This window comes from Podarcis raffonei, chromosome 1 (assembly GCF_027172205.1).
Source record: "Podarcis raffonei isolate rPodRaf1 chromosome 1, rPodRaf1.pri, whole genome shotgun sequence".
NCBI classification, from domain to species: Eukaryota; Metazoa; Chordata; class Lepidosauria; order Squamata; family Lacertidae; genus Podarcis; species Podarcis raffonei.
Window position 1 is genome coordinate 45719694 of NC_070602.1, and position 19183 is coordinate 45738876.

The 19183-nt window shown below is 47.4% G+C and overlaps 1 protein-coding gene and 1 long non-coding RNA gene across 4 annotated transcripts in view; both read left to right on the plus strand.

Annotated features, from left to right (window-relative positions):
• The first annotated feature begins 703 nt into the window (after positions 1 to 703).
• The window catches only part of DPF3 (double PHD fingers 3), a 184625-nt gene continuing 166145 nt past the window's right edge, over positions 704 to 19183 (plus strand). For all 3 annotated transcript variants that reach the window (XR_008329943.1, XR_008329942.1, XM_053384383.1), the window contains exon 1: positions 704 to 801. Coding sequence is in view for 1 of the 3 variants with exons in the window: in XM_053384383.1 (XP_053240358.1) it covers positions 770 to 801 (32 nt within the window). In the remaining 2 variants the exon portion in view is untranslated. The remainder of the gene's footprint in view (positions 802 to 19183) is intronic.
• Positions 3326 to 4954, plus strand: LOC128411869 (uncharacterized). Its single transcript, XR_008329944.1, has 2 exons — positions 3326 to 3682; positions 4758 to 4954. It is a non-coding gene; the product is annotated as an uncharacterized LOC128411869 (long non-coding RNA).

Sequence of the window (19183 nt, forward strand, 5' to 3'; positions counted from 1 at the left end):
ACGCTTCCAAAAAGTTGCTTTGAGTGAAACAAACAGGCGGTCGGTTTGGCCACTGTGCATTATGTAACTAGTGCACTGGCTGCAGAAGCTGGATGACTGACACAGAGAAATTCCTGGCGGAGGGGGAAGGGTGCTGCCCTGAAGTCACTGTAATTACCGAGCGGCGTTCCAAGAAACCTAAAGGGGAAAGTGGCTGGAGATCAAGGGAAACAAAATGGAGACCACCATGTTTTGTTTTGGGTTTTTTTAATACCCCGAACAACTAGAACGTGCAACTGAAGAAGTGAGGGTCAGCACACATATAATTCCCCCCCCCCATTAAATGGCACGAACCCAACCCTTGCATATGAATTGGTGGTGGAGGAGATGCTCTTCGGCAAACGAGAAGCTATTGAAACAATGAACGAACTATGTTTCACCCCCGCGCGCGCACACCCACCCCACTCTCGCCTCTGTGCGTGTGCGGTTTTTTTTTTTAAGACCCAAACTGTTATTAACAACTCTTAAAACTCCCCGCTATCTAAGTTCGAGCGCCGATTGCCCCTCTGCCGCGTCGCTGCCCCTTTAAGACCTGCTCTCTTAACAGTTGCACAGAAAGGGAGTGACCTCTGGGCTTTGACAGCTCCCCTAATAACTAGCAGAACCCTAGCTCCGCCCTCAGCGCTTGATTGGGCGGCGGGCCGGTATCCACTTTCTCGATTGGCCGAGCGCTTCCCCTGAGCGAACCTTTAGAACTCCGAGACACAATATTCTGTTACATTGTAGCAAAATGGCGACTGTCATTCACAACCCCCTGAAAGCGTAAGTAGGAATAAAAAATGTACATATTCCGCGTGGTTTAAATATGAAAAAGGGCGCCTTTCCGATGCATGCTGCCAGACTGAACCGGGCGTCTCCAGACTCCCAGCTGCTCTACCCTTCCCTCGCTCTTTTCTTTCCTATCTCCTCTCTCTTTCTCTCTCTCTTTTTTGTGCAACACACACGAAGTCTCTCGCTCGGTAATTAATAAGAAGAAATTGTTACGTCCGCGTCCTGCTTAATTGATTGGAGGTGATGAAAAGAAAGCGGAGTTTCTGGGCGCTGAGGCACCGGCGCCGCTCGCAGCTCTCGGGGCTTTTTCGGCTCTCGGGAACGGCAAGGTTTTGACGGATCCCCGAGGGGGTGCGTTGCACTTGACAGAGTCCTGCGCGCGGCGTCCGGGCTGCCTTTGCAGCGCTGTCAGCGTCCAGCACAGAAAGATCGATTGGTGGGAACCGGGCGCACAAGGACTGGCTTGGAAAACGCTCGGGTTGCAGTTTCGGGAGTTGTTTCCCCCCCGTTTGCAGTTCGGGGATGGCTTGAAAGCTGCGGGAGGGAAGGAGTTTGAGCCGCCAGCGTTTGGCTGGCTCGTTGTTGGCAAAAGGGCAGCACGGATCTTTTCATGGCAGGACAGTAGGGACATATTAGCCATTACACTTGTATGTGTGTGTGTGTATGGGGAGAGAGAGACCGACTTGTTCTAGATGAATGACTGGGGTTGGTGGCTGGTTGCTTTTGATAAAGCGCAGGAAGTCCGGCGATCTGCTTTGCATATCGTTCGATATATTTAATTTTTTTCGCTTTTAAAAGTAGAGGATGCCGGAGCTCGATTCTGGAATGCATCCACTCGGTGGACGCCGCCAGGGTGCAATTGAGGGTGAAATCTGGCTGCTCTCCAGATCATCCAGAAAGCCTCCGTGTGCAGGTTCTGGGGGCAGCCCTACTACGTCGGGGGCGGGGTGCGTGTGCGCCTTCCTAACCCTGGTGGTTAAAGGCGAGTAGTTTTCTCCGAAACCTCCCCGGTTTTTCCTTCTGGTCTGCAGCACGCACAGCCAGCTTAATCCCCCCCAGGCATTAAAGGGAGAGCGGGATTTGGCAGCGCGACTGGGGATGGCGGGGCTTTTCCTTTTCCTTAACCTTTTCAGGGTTACTTCTGCGCTCGAAGGAACCGGCGCTCAGTTGCAACGGGGATCAGGGATCCTGGCGTGGTAGTGGCGGAGGGGAGGGAAGCTCCTTTGGGGCTGCTTCGCTACCACTCGCTGAAGTTATCCGTGTCTGCCACCTTTCAGCCTTCCTTCCTCCGATCGGGGGAAAAACACACACACTTCAGAGGGGTGTTCCGGGGATCTTCGCTGATGTGAATGGATGGGAGAGTAAACCGGAGGAAGCAGCAGCCTTAATTTGGGATTGCAGTGGGGGTTGGGGAGAGAGGATGCACGGCGAGCTGTCATATTTAAATAACTGACATCTCCCCTCCCCCCTTCCCTTTCTGGAATGAAATATTTGCATAATGAGACCCTTTCCTTTAGTGAATTCTAAGCAGGACCGTCGGGGAAGCGGCAGCTGCGATTTTCAGATCATTAGCGAGCGATCCCCTTCCTGCGATGGTGAGGGAGGAGAGAGCGGGGCCACACCAAAGTCGGTGGCCGAAAGCGGATGGACGATGCAGCTTCCCAGCAAAGTTTAAAAACACCGTATTTGTCACATCCGCATCTCGCCCTTCCTCCGAGTGGCTCCGGGCGGCGCACGTGGTTTTTATGAAAATAGATTGCTAAAAAAAAAAAATCCTCATAGCAAACCAGAGAGCTAGGTAAGATTAGAGCTTCGTGACCGTAGAAGCCAACTCCTTAGAGGCCGAGGTCCCTTCGCCCCCCTCCATTTGAGGGGGCCGCCCCCCCCAAGTTGATGGGCATTGCCATGCAAATAGTGTGCGTGAGCTGCATCTTGTGATCGATTATGCGGGGTGGGGTTTACCCCCCTCAATATTTTATTCAAGTTGGCACCCCTGGTCGTGACTGCTGAGGGCTGGGCGAGGGAGAACCCACACCTCCTCAGCCCTGATCCAGTATGCGCTTACATCTTGTGGAAGGGATCTGGAGTTATGCTCGCTTGGAGTCGCACGTGTTACGTCGGTTTCAGGGGGGCGAGGTCGCTCAGCCCTCCCTGCTGAAACCCCCAAGTGCAGCAGTTAGTGGCCGCCTTGACAGCTCAGCCAGCCCTGCCCCCTATTGCCTGCGCGGTCCCGATGCAACCCTTGCACCTGAGTCAGCCCAGTATTTGACTCCTGCTTGCACAGATCCGCTGGGCGTGCAGCAGCAGCAACAGCCCACTCCCGGGCATGTTTACTCGGAAGTAAGCCCCGATGGCCATAGGCTTGCCAGCACGAAGCCACTACCATAAAGGCTGAGTGGAAGTTTCTTTTCGAGGAGCCACTTCCGGAGGGGCTCCCTCGAAGGAAGGGCAATATTTTCATCGCGAGCCTGGAAGGGGGCGGGAGGCGCGTGGGGGGTGGATCCGAAGTCGAGCCTCGCTGACATCATTGGTGCAAACGAAGCGTGTGCGCCCGGCGAAGTAGCAGAAGTGGGAAGCCGCTCCTCGCGCGGCGCTATTAAATTTCTTCACGCCCAGCAACCTTGTGCATCAATCATTTCCTGCCCCTCCACGTGACCCGTTGGGAGCCCTTCGCTGCCCGCCGACGAATTCATCTTGCGGCCCCCAGTTCGCCCCCCGCCGACTCTCTCCCGCTCTTTTAAAGGGACAGAACCAGGCTTTTAATATAATTAGCCCTCTCCTCTCCTTTCAACACCCCCCCCCGCGCGGGGGTGATCGGAAAGGAAACAATAGGCAGCGCGCGGAGCAAAGATGCTTTCCTAGGAATGGGGGTGTGTTAGTGTCCATTTTCCAGATTCACAACTTGCGCCGTTGTTTTTAGTGCGCGTTAGTTGAACGCAGTTAAATACTGTAGAACGTTTCTTTCTTTTGGAAAAGTTGCTGATCAGGATAACCCGTATAAAGATATATCGGCCATATAAACATACATCGCGCCAGCTTATGAGGGCAAAGGCAGTTAAGACACATAAGGGGGGGCAGAGAAGGGGGGGTCGCAGCGCGATGCGTCTCAGCCCCGGTGTGTCCTTCCTCCCTGACAATGAAAGGGAGTCGAGAAGCACCTGCATTTTGATTGTGATGTCTCAAAACAACTGGCGTCCCCGCCTCCCCTTGCAAAGAAACTGGCCTCGAAAAGGTTTTCCTGGTCACCATCGGTATCGCTCGACCTCCCAAATCAGCGGCCCCCTTAAACTCTTTGTATCCTTGGTGTATAACAATCCCTTCTTTTTAAGTATAACACCGAACTAGGCAGCGCTATTAATTCCACGTGGGGAATATAAAGTACTGCATTTCCAGTCCCGCCGGATACTCGGAAGAAATACTTTGAAGTTCCCAACTGGAGGCACTGGGGGCCCTTTTCTGTTTGTTTTCAATTTCCCAGTGCTCTCCTCCTCCTCCTCCTCCTTTCCTACAATAGCGATGCCTCCGCAGATCCTTTTGGGTGTCTCCGGCGCTTCTCCGCTTTCCCTCCCTCTCTTCTGGGATTCAGCCCATGGTGTGACTGCCCATTGTATTGTTTCTCCCGCTGAACACCTTGTTTGCCCACACGGGAGCATCTAGAGGGCTGGATGGCTGGGATTCCTGAACCTGGGCTGTAGAGAAGTGGGGAGGCTAAGCATGGGCAAAGGCCCACCTTGGATAAAAATGGACTACCTACCTGTTCTTGTCTGAACTGGGGAAAATAGACTCCTCAAGGGAGGCTTATTTCTGGTGGTGAAGGCAGTAATATGTGAGACAGTTTGTGCAACCCTCTCCTCCCTCCCTTTTGACCCCAAATCTCTGTTTACCCTCCTTTATTCACCTTCTATTTTTTTCCTTTTCCTTTCTGGGCCTGCCTTTGATCAAGAAAGGGAAGCTGGCGCTATCTGGACAAAACTTGCAGGATCAAGCAGCCATAAACAACTGAGACTTTTTACATTTGCTTGTTTTGGAAACTTATTGTCTGTCTGTCTGCAGTAGGGTGTCTCTCTCCACCCTGTATTTGCCTGCCATTGCCTTATTGTAACACCCTGGAGGGCAGGGATTAAATGATGTTCTTATCACTGCCTGTATTTGGATTCTGCAGTGTCTCCTGTTGGTTGTCTGTTGATGGTTGTTGATATTGACCTCTTAGTGGACAGTTGGGACAGTTGGCATCCACCTGCCTCAGGAGACAGTGGAGGAGTGTGCCTTTGGGAGTAAAGTCAAACTGTTGTAAGGCTGCAGGTACCAGCTGTGGAGACCAATATAGGAGAAACATGCTTTGTTGCAGCTGCTGCAACTGCATCATGGTACAGTATTTCTTCTCTCTGTGCTCCTCCCAGCAGTCATTCCCCCTCTGGTCACTACTATACATACACAACCTGTTTGTCTCCAGGCCCTGTGGCCACCTGAAGTCTGAAGAAATGTCCTTGCTCACGCAAGACATAATTTGTCCCCCAGCTCATCTTCATCCCTGGATAACTCACTTCCTTTCTTCCTACCAGCCTTGTTACCCGCCTCCCACAATCTCCTGCGGTTCCTGCTCATGAGAAGTGCTAAGAAAGTTTTAGAGAATTCCCCTCTGTTCCTGCTGTACTACTAGTGGTCGGTGCCCGAGGCAACGTACAAGCCATACATTTAAAGCACATGACTCTTCTCAAAGAATCCTGGGGATTGTAGTTTTGTGAGGGGCAAACTACGCTTCCCAGGATTCTTTGGGGGAAGACATGTATAGTCCGTAGGCAGCCTCACCAATGCAATCTTCCTCCTGGTTGGTGATCTCCATTCTGATCTCATTGGGAGAGAGAATCAGCCTCCAATGTAAACAAACAACCACAAAATGAATGACGGTTCACTTTCAGAGGCTCCATTCTTTACAATTTCCCCAGTATTCCCTTGGGAATGCCAGCATAAACATTGCTTGCGCTAGGGAATTCTCACCCTTTTCCTCCCCTACAGGCCTATGCTACCTTCCAAAAACCTCTCCTCAGTTAAGTCAGGGGTCCTTAGTAAAGGGCTGGGATGTGGGGCAGAGTATTGCTCTCCTCTGCTGACCAAAGATGCTTTTGCCTGATTGCAGACTATTCCACATTCCATCTCCTGTAGTGCTCTGTCCCACATTCCAGCCTACAATGAGCATCCCATGTTCACTGGAAGTGGCCTTTTGAGGGTTGCAGGAGCCGAGAGTGGGGAGACAGGTCGAGAGTTCACTGGGGCAAGTGTCCCTTCTGGTCATACTAGCAGAATTGGGTACAATTCAGTGTTTATGTGGAATACATACATATGTGTACCAACACACACACACACACACACACAAAAATTGGGATAACATGTCATGCACCTCACAAAATGGACCATAGCACAATATATCTGCTAGTCTTTACGCTGCCCTGAGAGTCTTTTGGTGTGTGTGCTGATGAAATCAGCAGCCATCATGTGCTTAGTAACTAACATGCCTCAAACTATTGCCAGGCTTAACAGGCCTGAAAACAAAGAATAAAAAAAGAAGAATGTAGTCACACAGAAGTGTCCAAGCCAGCCTGGACTAGTTCATTTGCATGGAGGTGGCTGCTGTGTGTCTGAAGCAAGCCTGAGGAGTCTCATTGGTGAAGGAAACAAAAAGACCCCCTAAATATGATTATGCCTTGATCTAAACCTGCACTGTGATGAAGTACAGATGAAGATAATTGTACTTTAAAAAAACAAACAAACAAAAAAACCCACTGGAGTTTAATAGCTACCTGCTTGCTGGTTCAAAAAAAAACCCCCAAGTCTGGCACTGAGTAGTCCTTTCAGCAGATGTTAATCATTAAAAAAAATAGAGTCTTGAGGCTTAAATCTATGGAGCAATGTGCCAGCAGAGATGCAGCTGGGATGGAGAATAACAGCACATTGTCGCAATCTGATGGTGGTCATGAGCCAATCCAAAATATTATGCTAAAGCAACAGCTCTGCTGTGTTAGCAATTATGCAAGTGACAATTGCCACTGTTTAATGTAAGCAGATGGGGCTCATGGGGCTCGCCAGCCTGGGAGGGTAGCCCATCTAGGAGAAGGAAAACTCTGTTCCTAAACATCTGCTGCCCTGCAGGCTATCTGCATGAGAAGAAAAGGTTAAGGAGTAAACCCTACACAAATCTGGTCCCTAAGACAGTTGGTTGGATGACATATTGTATGCTTCCTTCTGACGACAACTGCAACCAAGCTGGTGCCAGACAGACTGCTCTGCTTTCTTTGGACCACTTAAAGAAGGCCGAGAGGGGGTCCTATTGTCCGGGCGGCCCAGGACTTCCATCCACACTGCCCAGACTTGTACATTGGGGAGGTCAATTCAGTGATGCTAACCCAATGGTTTGACTTCACTCCCGTTCTGCCCCATTCTACTTTCTGTGACATTTTAATGACTTTTTGGGGCTACTTCCAGGTTCAGCGCTATGCATGTGTGATTGCACGTCATTTGGATGTGCCTAAATTGGTCATTGCCTGTATTCAATTTCTATACCGCCCTTCATCCAAGGATCACATGGCAGTTTACAATATAAAAACACAAAAATACATAACATAGTAACAAACAAAAACAATACCCCCACCCCACATTGATGATTAAATTAGTCAAAGGCCTGGGAGAAGAGAAATGTTCTCCCCCCCCCCCCCGCTGCTTAAACAAAGGCTCCAGGCAACCCTCATTGGTCCAACAAGGCTCTTCTTGCATTCTTAACTTCTGTGGCTCTCGACATTTAGAAAGGCTTTTTGAAATGCATCCCACTTATAATTTGTTTCAGAAGCAAAACCATCCTAATCAGTAAAGCTCTGTCATCCTTGTATCTTTGACCTCCTGGAAAAGTGTTGGATAAATATAGCCGCAAGATATGGGAGTGGATGTGGATGCTGAATGAAATGGGGGCTAGAGATAGGAAATGAGAACTGTTATGAGCTGGGGGAAGGGTGTACTATTGGGGAATCTGGAAAATGACAGGTTCCCCTTTTATTTAGTTGCATGAATGACTTGATTAGTTGCTTAGTGCTTTTGTAATTTGTTTCCTCAAAATTCAAGTCTTGCACAGCCCATCAGGTTGTGTGGATGGGTGGAGCTGGCTTCAAAAATTTGTCATGGGGTGGGAAAGGAATTTCTCAAAGCCTCTACATTTGTTTATACATACTGTATTCTCCTCCCCCCTGCCACCCCAAAAGCCCCAATAATAGGCTTGGATGGGAATAACATTCAAGGGACATGGAAGTCAAAATTGTTGCAAGAATTCTAAGCTACAAATCTCCCTATCTGTGGGGATGGGAGGGGAAAGGACTTTCATGGTAATGGGGAAGATATTTGGGGAAAGTTTTCGAATTGTTAAATGGGTTCCACATTCAATCTTTTTCAAAGAAAGTCTGCAGAAATAATGGGTTCTTGCACTTAAGTATGACTAAAATCAATGGGACAAGGTAACTTCTGGTGAGACTGTCTCAACAATTTCAATGAGATTTAAGTACAATGTAACGTTCTGAGGGTGTTATGAGATGAAGTGGGCTTTTCCGCATTGCACACTTATCCTGGGAGATGAATCACAATGGATTATTAAGCAATGGACTCTAGATTTTGTCAGTCTGTGTTCTGATCACATGTTTGCAATCTAGGCATGTGGTTTTGTGAGTGTTTTGATGTATGTTGTCAGTTACCCTACACTTTCTAATTCAGTTTCTGGTCATTCGACTGCTTCTTCAGTGAGGTCTGGAGACAACATCCAGGCAGCTTCAGCAATTTGCTTTCTTTATCAATCCTTTAATAGTGCAGCGAGCACGTTACGAAATAGGACTGCCTAATAACAATTCACACATCACATTGTACACTCCTTTGTGGTAATCACAGGGTGTTCTGTTCGGAACAGAATCATGTGAACAACTCCTAGGCTAAACTAGTAGAAACAAACCAAAATTAATCAGAAACAAGCAAGTATTGTGGGGTTGCATAGGGCAGGTATCTTCAACTTTTCCAGGACCCACTTTTAACCCAAACATGCATTTGGGGTCCCATTTCTTAATCTTTTACCATATATCTGCATGGTGGTAGTGCTTCTACAGTGACCCATTTTGAATCAGGTCAAGCCATGACCCACCAGTTGAAGACCAGTGGCAGAGGTTTTCAATCTTTCTGAGTCCATGGCTTCCTTGACCAACTCCTTTGGTACCCCTGTGGGGCTCAGGAGCCCAGTTATGTCACCCCTTGCTTACGGAGCTGGCAGCCTCTCACCCTTTTTCAAACACCCTCACTCAAACTCCTCTCCTCTGCCATCCCTGGTCTCTGAGCTGCCACCCAATCCCTTCAAGAGGCACCATTTGCCCGCAGAGCTAGTAGCCAGAGCTGCTGCAATAAACAGCTGTGCAAACCTTGGGGAAGCCAGATGCGAAAGGGCATCAGAGGAGGGGGAGGGAAGGAAAGAGGGACAGAGGCCAGTGCTGCCTGCGGCACCCCTGACCATCATTCAAGGCACCCCAGGGTGCCACAGCACACTGGTTGAAAACCACTTGCATAGAGCATGCTGTCAGAGGAAGAGAGTTTGTGGGAGAGGTTAGAGGACTACTTACTGAAATACAATTTGGTTTGTGCTTGTGGTGTTATATGGGCAGTTATAAATAAAGAAGAGTTTGGATTTGATATCCTGCTTTATCACTACCCGAAGGAGTCTCAAGGTGGCTAACATTCTCCTTTCCCTCCCTCCCCACAACAAACACTCTGTGGGGTGAGTGGGGCTGAGAGACTTCAGAGAAGTGTGACTAGCCCAAGGTCACCCAGCAGCTGCATGTGGAGGAGCAGAGACGCGAACTCTGTTCCCCAGATTACGAATCTACCGCTCTTAACCACTTCACCACACTGGCTCTCAGGCTTTCAATAGCATTTGCTCTTGGGTGGGGGGCATACTGCTTTGTTTGCAATAGGTGTATGTCCTGTAGTTTCCTGCTAACACCCTGTAACTTTTAATACCACAAATGTTTCGAGGTTATGGTTTCTTTGTGCCCCTCCAGACTGCAATAATGCGGTGACATTAGGGAAGCATCCAAAGCCACAGCTCTGTCCAAGAGGCCACAGTGCGCTCGCTACCTGTGTGATGAATAACTAAGCAATTCCATTAGTTTTCTCTGCTGGAACTGTTTGAGGAGCACAAGTTGTAACATGGTAGTAGCCTTCTGAACCCAGCACAACAGAAGTGTGCTGGGTATAGCGTAGAAAAGCAAGAGTTTATTTTCCTTTTGAATGAGAACATAACAAAGGAGAAGAACGTTGCAATCAAATTTTAAATAGTTCTCTCTTAAACCACTGCAAGAAGCCCTGGTCAGGAATTTTTCATGACATGGTTTATAGCCTAAAAGAGCCCGTTCGAGCCACAGATTCCAAGCCAATGGCCTCAAGGAAGGATTTAATTTAGTGTCTCTGATGTTTTTGGCATGGCCTCCAATACACCAATTCTCCCCTCATATGGGAATAGCTGATGAAGTTCAGCAAAATGCATCTTAGGTCACACTTTCCCTGGCTGGGTGTTGTAATGTAAGCAAAATACAACTTCAGCCGCTGTGAATCATTTGATGGCATGTTCAGCAGTGCCCAGAACTGTTGCATCTTGGCAGAGAATGAGATGACAAATTCCACAGCCGTATGGTGTGAATGTAATCACAACAGGGTGTTTCCACTGAATCTTGACTGGTTTCTTATGGCACTTGCTCCTCAGGCAACTCCTTTGGGGTGTTACTGATGTGGGCTGCTTCACCCAATTATTCATATTTCATCAAAAGCTGGTGTTCAATGTTATATCTTTTAATACTGCAGAGTCTAGTTACAGGGCGTGCAATTCTTCACTGAACGGAGGTACTAAAACAAAATGGTTTTATCTTTATTCAGTTTATGGGATCAATGTTGCGAAAGATCCCAGTTTGCTAAGGACTGCTTAGCCTTGCTTCTTATAAGTAACCCAACTGAAATAAATGGGAATTATAGCCAACATTTTGCAGGATGAAGGCCAAATAATAATTAGCTTCTAGCAATGGAAGTAATACAGCTCACCTTGCCGGTCTTACATAGATCTGTTGGTCTCACCTGCACTAAATATTGAAATATTATGCTAAAAGCTTAATTGCCTAATATTGATTATAACTTGCATTGCACTTAATCCACTCCCCCTGCCTTGTTGTCTCAATTCCAGATCTATGGCTTTGGTCATGGTTTCTTAGTGCTGAGGAAAATGCATTCTGCACATGCTCAGTGTCCCCGTCTTTTACTGCACATCTCCCATGACTGAGTCTTGCCGTGACAGTGGTGTGTTGGGGTTCAGAAGTTCTGAGATTAAGCACTGGTCAACCCGGATTCAAATAATACCTTGATCCTCTCCTTTCCACTCCCAATGCCTTTTACAGTGGTACCTCAGGTTAAGAACTTAATTCATTCCGGAGGTCTGTTCTTAACCTGAAACTGTTCTTAACCTGAAGCACCACTTTAGCTAATGGGGCCTCCTGCTGCCGCTGCGTGATTTCTGTTCTCATCCTGAAGCAAAGTTCTTAACCTGAGGTACTATTTCTGGGTTGGCAGAGCCTGTATCCTGAAGCGTCTGTAACCTGAAGCGTCTATAACCAAGGTACCACTGTATTCTATTCCTGGGTCAGTTTTATCTGAGACATTGACAATGGGCTGCTTAACAACCAGAGAGTTTCTTTTTCTTGGTCACCTTCACATGGGATGATGGTTATAACCCAACATACCATTTTGCAAATCAGGGGGCTTCCCTTATGGCATTACCTAGTTCCAGAAATAGCTATCGGGTGGCTGCTTGTGACTGGGGCCTTATGCATTTGGCATTGTATCCCACTTTACAGAGATTGAGAGTGATTCTTGTGGTGGTTGAAAGAGGCGCAGTCCCATCAGTTGATGTTTCAGCTCATTACCACCTGAAGAATGAAAATCTTCTACAAGCATTTAGACTTGGGGAATATTTCTAGCCAGACAGAGGCTAGTAACTAATCACGAAAAATATCTATTGTTATCGTGATGACAGACTTCTTCCTCCTGCCCTCCAATGTACGGTATATTCCAAAACACTATGTTCCAAAGGCTAACTAACAGCACAATCCTAACCATGTCTACTTAGAATAAGGCCCTATTGAATTCCTGGGCTTACTCACAGGAAAGTGTGGTTTGGACTGCCGCTTAAAATCCTGAAGCTAAGAGGAGCTTCACTTGATGTTACTGTCATTGGCTAAGCTGCTTGGACACAGAGTGGCAGGCCCAGGGAAGGAGAAGACTGCAGAAAGAAAAGAAAAAGAAAGAAAAGAAGACGCAAGAAGTTGCCTGCAAAAGGAGGGTTAGAGGGGGGGAGTGGTTCATCCACAGGCCTGAGGGAAAGCCAGTGAGAGGAGACAGAGGCAAAATACAAACAAATGTGAGAAAGCCCTGGTAGCAGGTGCTAGTAGAAGAAGAGGAAGAAGAGGAGGAGGAGGAGGAGGAGGAGGAGGAGGAGGCAGCCTTTGGAGGTTCTGGTTTTCAGCCGGAAAATGGGAAAGGGGTGGTACAAAGATGTACTTAACCCTTTCCCTAAATAACCCCCCCTGCCAACTGCCTATTTCTACAGAGTCGCTGTTAGGCTTACAAAACACTAAAAGCATGTATTTTCAGCAGCCAGTGTAGGGGTCACACTGGTACCTGTGAGACCAGCATTCAAATCCTTATAAAGCTCACGTGGTGCTCTTTAGCTAGTCACTGTCTTGAAGCCAAACCTACTACCTTGTTGTGAGGATAAAATGAAGAGGGTAGAATCATGCATGGCACCCTGGGCACCTTGGAAGAAAGGTGGGAATGTAAAGAACAAATAAAATAAATGAATAAGCACACAGAACTCCATGGGCAAGGGAATTCTGAACAGAAAAAGAGTCACCAGGGAAAGGGATAAGCAAATGTGTGTGTGCGCGCGCGCACCCACCCACCCACCCATCCACTACACCTCCACTCAGAAATTGCACCCTCCTGAGAGGGGAAGGAAATTGCACAGAGAAGCTGGGCACATGTTCAGAAGCTGCAGATGTGAGAGAAGCCCACTGAATTTAAATAACCATCCACATTTTGGGCTTTTGGCCTCTATCCAGCTTGCATTTGCATAGATCGAGTTGCTGTTAATGGCACAGGAGCCAGGACCAGTGAATAAGCTGGCAACCCTGTCAACCCTCCACATTTTATGCTTTGAAGAACTAATTGGTTTGGTCAGCTGAGAGCAAATTCTGTGTCTAGTGCTATCCATCAGCTTCATGTGAATGAACTAGTGAATAGCATGTAATTTAATAGTCACAGATGATGGAAACTTGGACTACAAGATCTGTTTCCGGATTAGTCACTGCCAGTTCATATCCCATCAGTGCGTATGTGAAGTTTGATTGTTTTGTCCTAATGTGCATAACATTATGCTTACATGTTTGTCATTTTGTTGCCCATTCACCCACTTTCGGAATTTATTTTGGAGCCCTTTGAGGTCTGTTTGGGTTTTCACAATCCTGAATAATGCAGCAGCATCTGCATAACTGGCTACCTTACAGCTCACCCCTGACTGCCGCTTTTTTTGTGAATAAAGAAAACAGCACCAAGCTCTCCTCTGTTTTCATTTTATTCATTTGTAGTAAATGACTTCCATTCATTTGCTATGTTAAATTTGAAATTCTGTCTCTCATCTCTTAACAATTTCCCTGTAATTGGCCCTAATATTTGGATTTTTTATTCCTTCTGGTATCCATGCCACTTCTTCGCTTGTATTACAACAACTTATCAAACTCTTGCTTTCTTTGTCCAAGACTGATTTCCTTTTACTTCACTGATATCTTGTAACTTGTAACTCCCCATTCCCCAGATTATAAACCATTGGGCAGGACTCATTGGGTTTTTCCTTTGGAAAGCATCTAGTTGTAGGCATCATTTAAATCATGAGTGGGGGCATTTTCCAGCCCTAAGACCACATATTTACCTTCTGGGAAACTTATTGAGGACCATATATGAGTGGTGGGTGGGGTCAGAGCAGTGCCGGATTTACATATAAGCTAAACAAGCTATAGCTTAGGGCCCCACTCTCTTGGGGCCCCCCAAAAAATTTAAAGGAAATAAAACCTGGATGTTCATTTCCAAAATATAAGATAAAAAACAAATAAATTAAACCCACATACAGCAGCAGTGTTTTGTGCTTTGTAGGCTCCTATGATGTAAGTAATGGGCCCCGCCTGCTAGCCTGCTTCCTAAAATATCACATATTTTGTTATGTGCAAATGGCTTTAGATACCTATTAGGTCCATAAGTTACCATATAGCATAGATTCAGCACAAAAAACAGCGACAATTTGTTGTTGACAAAGGACAGCTGGACATAGAAGGGCCCCTTTACCTTCAGTAGCTTAGGGCCTCATCAAACCTAAATCTGGCCCTGGGTCAGAGGCAAAAATAGATGGATCAACATTATTTTTTTAAAAAGCATGTTCAGTAGGGTAGTTTTACACATGCTAACACTCACCCCCTCTCCTCGGTCCAGATAAGCAAGAGGCAACATCAGTGTTCAAGGATACATTCCAGCTACACAGAAATGCTTGGTGGTTGCAGCAGGACCAATGAGGAATGAGGCCTAGGGAGAGTTCAGAGGAGAAGCCTGAGAGAATGCATGAACCCCCGTGGCCTCAGGTTCCCCACCTCTGATTTAAACATTGCTGCAGAGATTTCTGTGATCTCATGGCAGGACTTTTGGAAACTCCTTCCATTGCAGAAATTGCTTGCAAACTGCGGCTGTCTGGCATTTCTGTACAGTGGTACCTCGTGTTACAGACGCTTCAGGTTACATATGCTTCAGGTTACAGACTCCGTTAACCCAGAAATAGTACCTCAGGTTAAGAACTTTACCTCAGGATGAGAACAGAAATTGCATGCCAGTGGCGTGGCAGCAGCAGGAGGCCCCATTAGCTAAAGTGGTGCTTCAGGTTAAGAACAGTTTCAGGTTAAGAACAGACCTCCAGAACGAATTAAGTTCTTAACCCAAGGTACCAGTGTATATGCTTTATATGCATGGCAGCATTTTTTCATATGAGTTTGTGCAACAATGGCATCTTCGCCATGAAATGGTATGCAGGACCATATGCGTAAAAGCTGCCTTATTCTGAGTTAAGACTATTGCTCCATCTAGTTCAGTATTGTCTACACAAACTGGCAGCAGCTCTCCGGGGTTTCAGACAGGGAGTCTTCCCAGCACCCTTCGGATATGCCAGGGATTTAACCTGGGACCTTTTGCATGCAAAGCAGATGAGCTAAGCAGCCTTAACCCCCGGAAGGTTCCAAGTGTTCCTTTGGAATGCCTTGTGTGAGAGAGAGACCCAGAGGGAAGAAATGTTGGGCAGAGAGAGCGTAACACTCCTGCCCCACTGCTTATCAGCTATAAATTCCCCTCTCCCCAAACTGCTTTCCACAAGTTGCATGGAACCTATATTTAGTCCCAGAGCTTTTATTCTTTCCCTGTGCCCGCAGAGCCCTCTGTGTGGCACCATTTTGGGTAGCATATACTTGCAAGAGCATACTCAGGGATGCATGGTGTGAATAACAAGCTGCCCTGGCTGTGGAATAGAGAGATCAATCAGATTCAATGAGGGCTACTTCTACTTCCTGTATATTAGCACTGTGGGAAATTGGTAGATTTGGCAACTGTCTCTTCTGACTTTGAATCAGCAGGTGTCAACAACTTAGATATACTTAAAACTATAAGATGATTGTTTTTAGACTCTGGACTGAATGATCTTATGTGCCTATTCCCACCAGTCTTTAGATGGTAATGTGCAATGTTCTACTTACTTCGAAATTGGTAAGTCAGCCCTGCTGCTCATTCTACCGACTGGGGCCCTGAACCGTGCCTGAAAGTCTGCCCTGATGGCACCCGCCGTATTTGCATGGAGTCAGGGTAGTGGGCAGAGCTAAGAGTCTGACTCAGGAGTCAAGCAAGGGTGCTGTGAAGTTTATGTGTGGCTCAGATTCTTGCTAAAATAAGAAACCTTTAAAGGAGGGGAGCAAACTCTGTCTGGTGTTGACATGGACTAAGTCAGGATTGGTCAACCTTGTGTGCCAGGGAGGGGGCGTGACGCGCATCCCAGAGGCGTGGCCCACACTGCCACCAGTGGGGGCGTGGCGCCCAGCACCAGGGGGGCCCAGCCGCAATGGCACCCCACTGGGATCGTGCCGCCGGGGGTGGTGCGCTCCCCCCCACCCCTGTTCCTCCGCCAGTGTATAGTGCATGTGTGGAGATGTTGGGTATGACACCCTTTTCATGCCGTTTTCTCACACCCACCTAGTTTTGAAAATGTATTTGTGGTCCTTTCTGCATGCTTGCTCTATAGTAACAGCCAGCCAGGCTGCCTTCACCTTAATGTAGTGTCACCATTCACTCAGTGAGCAGCAGCTAGACTGCATCTGGCTGCACCAGTCCCTGATGGGGACTCTCCAACTCCAGCCAAGGTAAAAGGTAAAGGACCCCTGGACAGTCAAGTCCAGTCAAAGGTGGCTATGGGGTTGCGGCGCTCATCTCGCTCCAGGCCAAGGGAGCCGGCGTTAGTCCACAGACAGCTTTCTGGGTCATGTGGCCAGCATGACTAAACCGCTTCTGGCACAACGGAACACCATGACAGAAGCCACATGATGCTCACCTCCATTTGTGTTGATGTCACTACTTCTGACCCCTCAGATACCTATTTATCTACTTGCACTGGGCAAGCTCAAGAGGCTCAGTGGTTTAGACCACAGCGCTATCTGCTCCAGCCAAGGTACACAATGTGAGCTCCTCATAAAATGCAGTCCCCATCAGGGAACTGGAATAGCCACAAGAGTTAGAGGCATGGCGCCTGTGTGTGTGTGACAATAGTACAGACTGCCAGTTACCGGAGGCTTTTGGCGCCTTCTTCACAAGCCTTGTTCTACATGTCCTCTGCCAGGGCTCCCTTCCTTGCTGCTTCTCTCCCTCCATGTTTATGCCTGATCCCTCCACCCTTTCCCTGCACCATCCCCTGCAGGGCCAGCAGTTCAGCCTTCATCCTGCATCAGTTCACGGAAGCAGCACAGATAGCAGCATTATTTATTGAAAACTTGATGTGCAGGTGTGCAGTGAGAAGTAGCATCCTTTTTTTTTTTTTTAAATGGGACTGTCATTTCCATGACCATTAGCCCAAGGAGAACAAAATGGAAGGGAAAACATCCTTCCCACAAACCCACTGTAAAGCCAAAGATGGAATGGGGGAGGGAGGGGAGTGGAGGGGAAAGGTGCCAAACTGGTTCTGCAGGACGGAAGCCACTCCTCTCAAAATAGTAATAATACCACACTGCTGATTCACAGGACACAGAAGGCAGTGGCAAAATGCAGTAACTCAAAGTACTAGTCTGAGAAATCTCCGAATGAAGGATCAGAAGTACAGTACAGTTTTACCTCAGGTTAAGTACTTATTTCGTTCCGGAGGTCCGTTCTTAACCTGAAACTGTTCTTAACCTGAAGCACCACTTTAGCTAATGGGGTCTCCCGCTGCCGCCATGCAATTTCTGTTCTCATCCTAAAGCAAAGTTATTAACCTGAAGCACTATTTCTGGGTTAGCAGAGTCTGTAACCTGAAGCGTATGTAACCTGAAGTGTACATAACCTGAAGCGTTTGTAACCCAAGGTACCACTGTAGTGACATAAGTAAGCCCTCCCTGAAACACACACACGTGTGGATGGGCTCCTGGCTTAATTTTTTTGGGGCAGTGAACTTTTAAGAGGATCCATGGTTCTTCAGGGGTGGAAATTGGGAGGACCTTTGGTAGACAACAACCCTTTTGAGCTGCCCTTTTCCCCCCCTAAGGAGGAAATAGCAGCTGTTAGACTTCTTACAGGAGTGACCTGCTCTTTGCATATCCTATTCTGACACTTTGCATTGCATAAAGAACTTGATGCTTCTAAAGCATTTCACTTCTTCCTGCCTCAGGCCAAGGATTGGATCTTACAGACTTGGAGGGGGGGGGGTGTCCTCATTTTGTGAGGTTTTCTCCTTTCTTGCCAGTAGCACCATGGTGTCATCAGTCCTGAAAAACCAGCCAAAGATTACGGCCAGCTTTTCGGCCAGCTACAACGCAGCAGCTGGATGTGCAAACATTAATAGGTAATGATGTTTCTTTTCTGTTGGTGAAAAGTTTCACCTCCCTGATTCCTGCACATCAAACATAAAAGCAAAAGAGCAGGTCAGCACAGGTTTTTTTGCCTGGTTAGTTGGCAATGTTTGTTGCTCAGGAGTAAAAAAACCAACAGGAGCTATATATCTTCACACTCTTGAGAACACTTAGGCCATTTTCGCAAGACAATGAAAACCCATTTTGCATTTCCTGTGTCTGTAATTCAAATGCAAAAGTTCCATTGCTTATTAAGTAGATTCCATTAAATAAATGCTTCTCCTCTTTCTCCCATTTCAGCAAAGTTTACATATGCAAATAAATGGCGCAAGAGCACTTTTAGAGCTTTTCCAAGTGGCCAGAGGGCCAAACTGGATGTTACACAGGCAAAATGAGCAATCTTCCTTCACTCCCTCCTTTTTAACTGAAAAGCCACCCCCTGACAGCTACCAATTTGACAGGAGGAAAGGAGAAATGAGAGAAAGAGATGCTTGTTCCTTTCCGCTTTCTGCTGTTTCTCAGCTCAGAATTGCAATTTCCAAGCTTATTTTTCCCGTGTATGGTGAGAAAAGATAACAGGAATCCTGTATCTTTCCTCACAAAGAAGTAGTACTTTTGAGCTGGAAAATGGTAGGAAGGGAAAGGGTTAAGCAATGCCTCCTGCCCCACTACTCTTCTGTTCCTTGACTGCAGCCTCCAAGGCTGTTTTTCAGTTAAAAAACAAAAACAAAACAAAAGACAGGACTTGGAAGATTCACACACTTCTTGGAAACATCTGAACTTAAGATGAGTCTACTAGATCAGGCCAATGGCCCATCTAGTCCAGCATCCTGTTCTCACATTGGCCAGCCAGTTGCCTGTGGGAATCCTGCAAGCAGGACATGAGTACAACAGCACTCTGTTGTTGTTGTTGTTTAGTCGTTTAGTCATGTCCGACTCTTTGTGACCCCATGGACCAGAGCACGCCAGGCAGTCCTGTCTTCCACTGCCTCCCGCAGTTTGGTCAAACTCATGCGGGTAGCACTTCCGGGTTGGCGCCTCCGGCAATGGCGGAGCTCCTCCGATCGGGAGGAACTTGCTCCGTGAAAAGCAGGGTCTGACCGCCACGGCGAAGGCGGAGACCCATTGAAATCACAAGCGGGAGA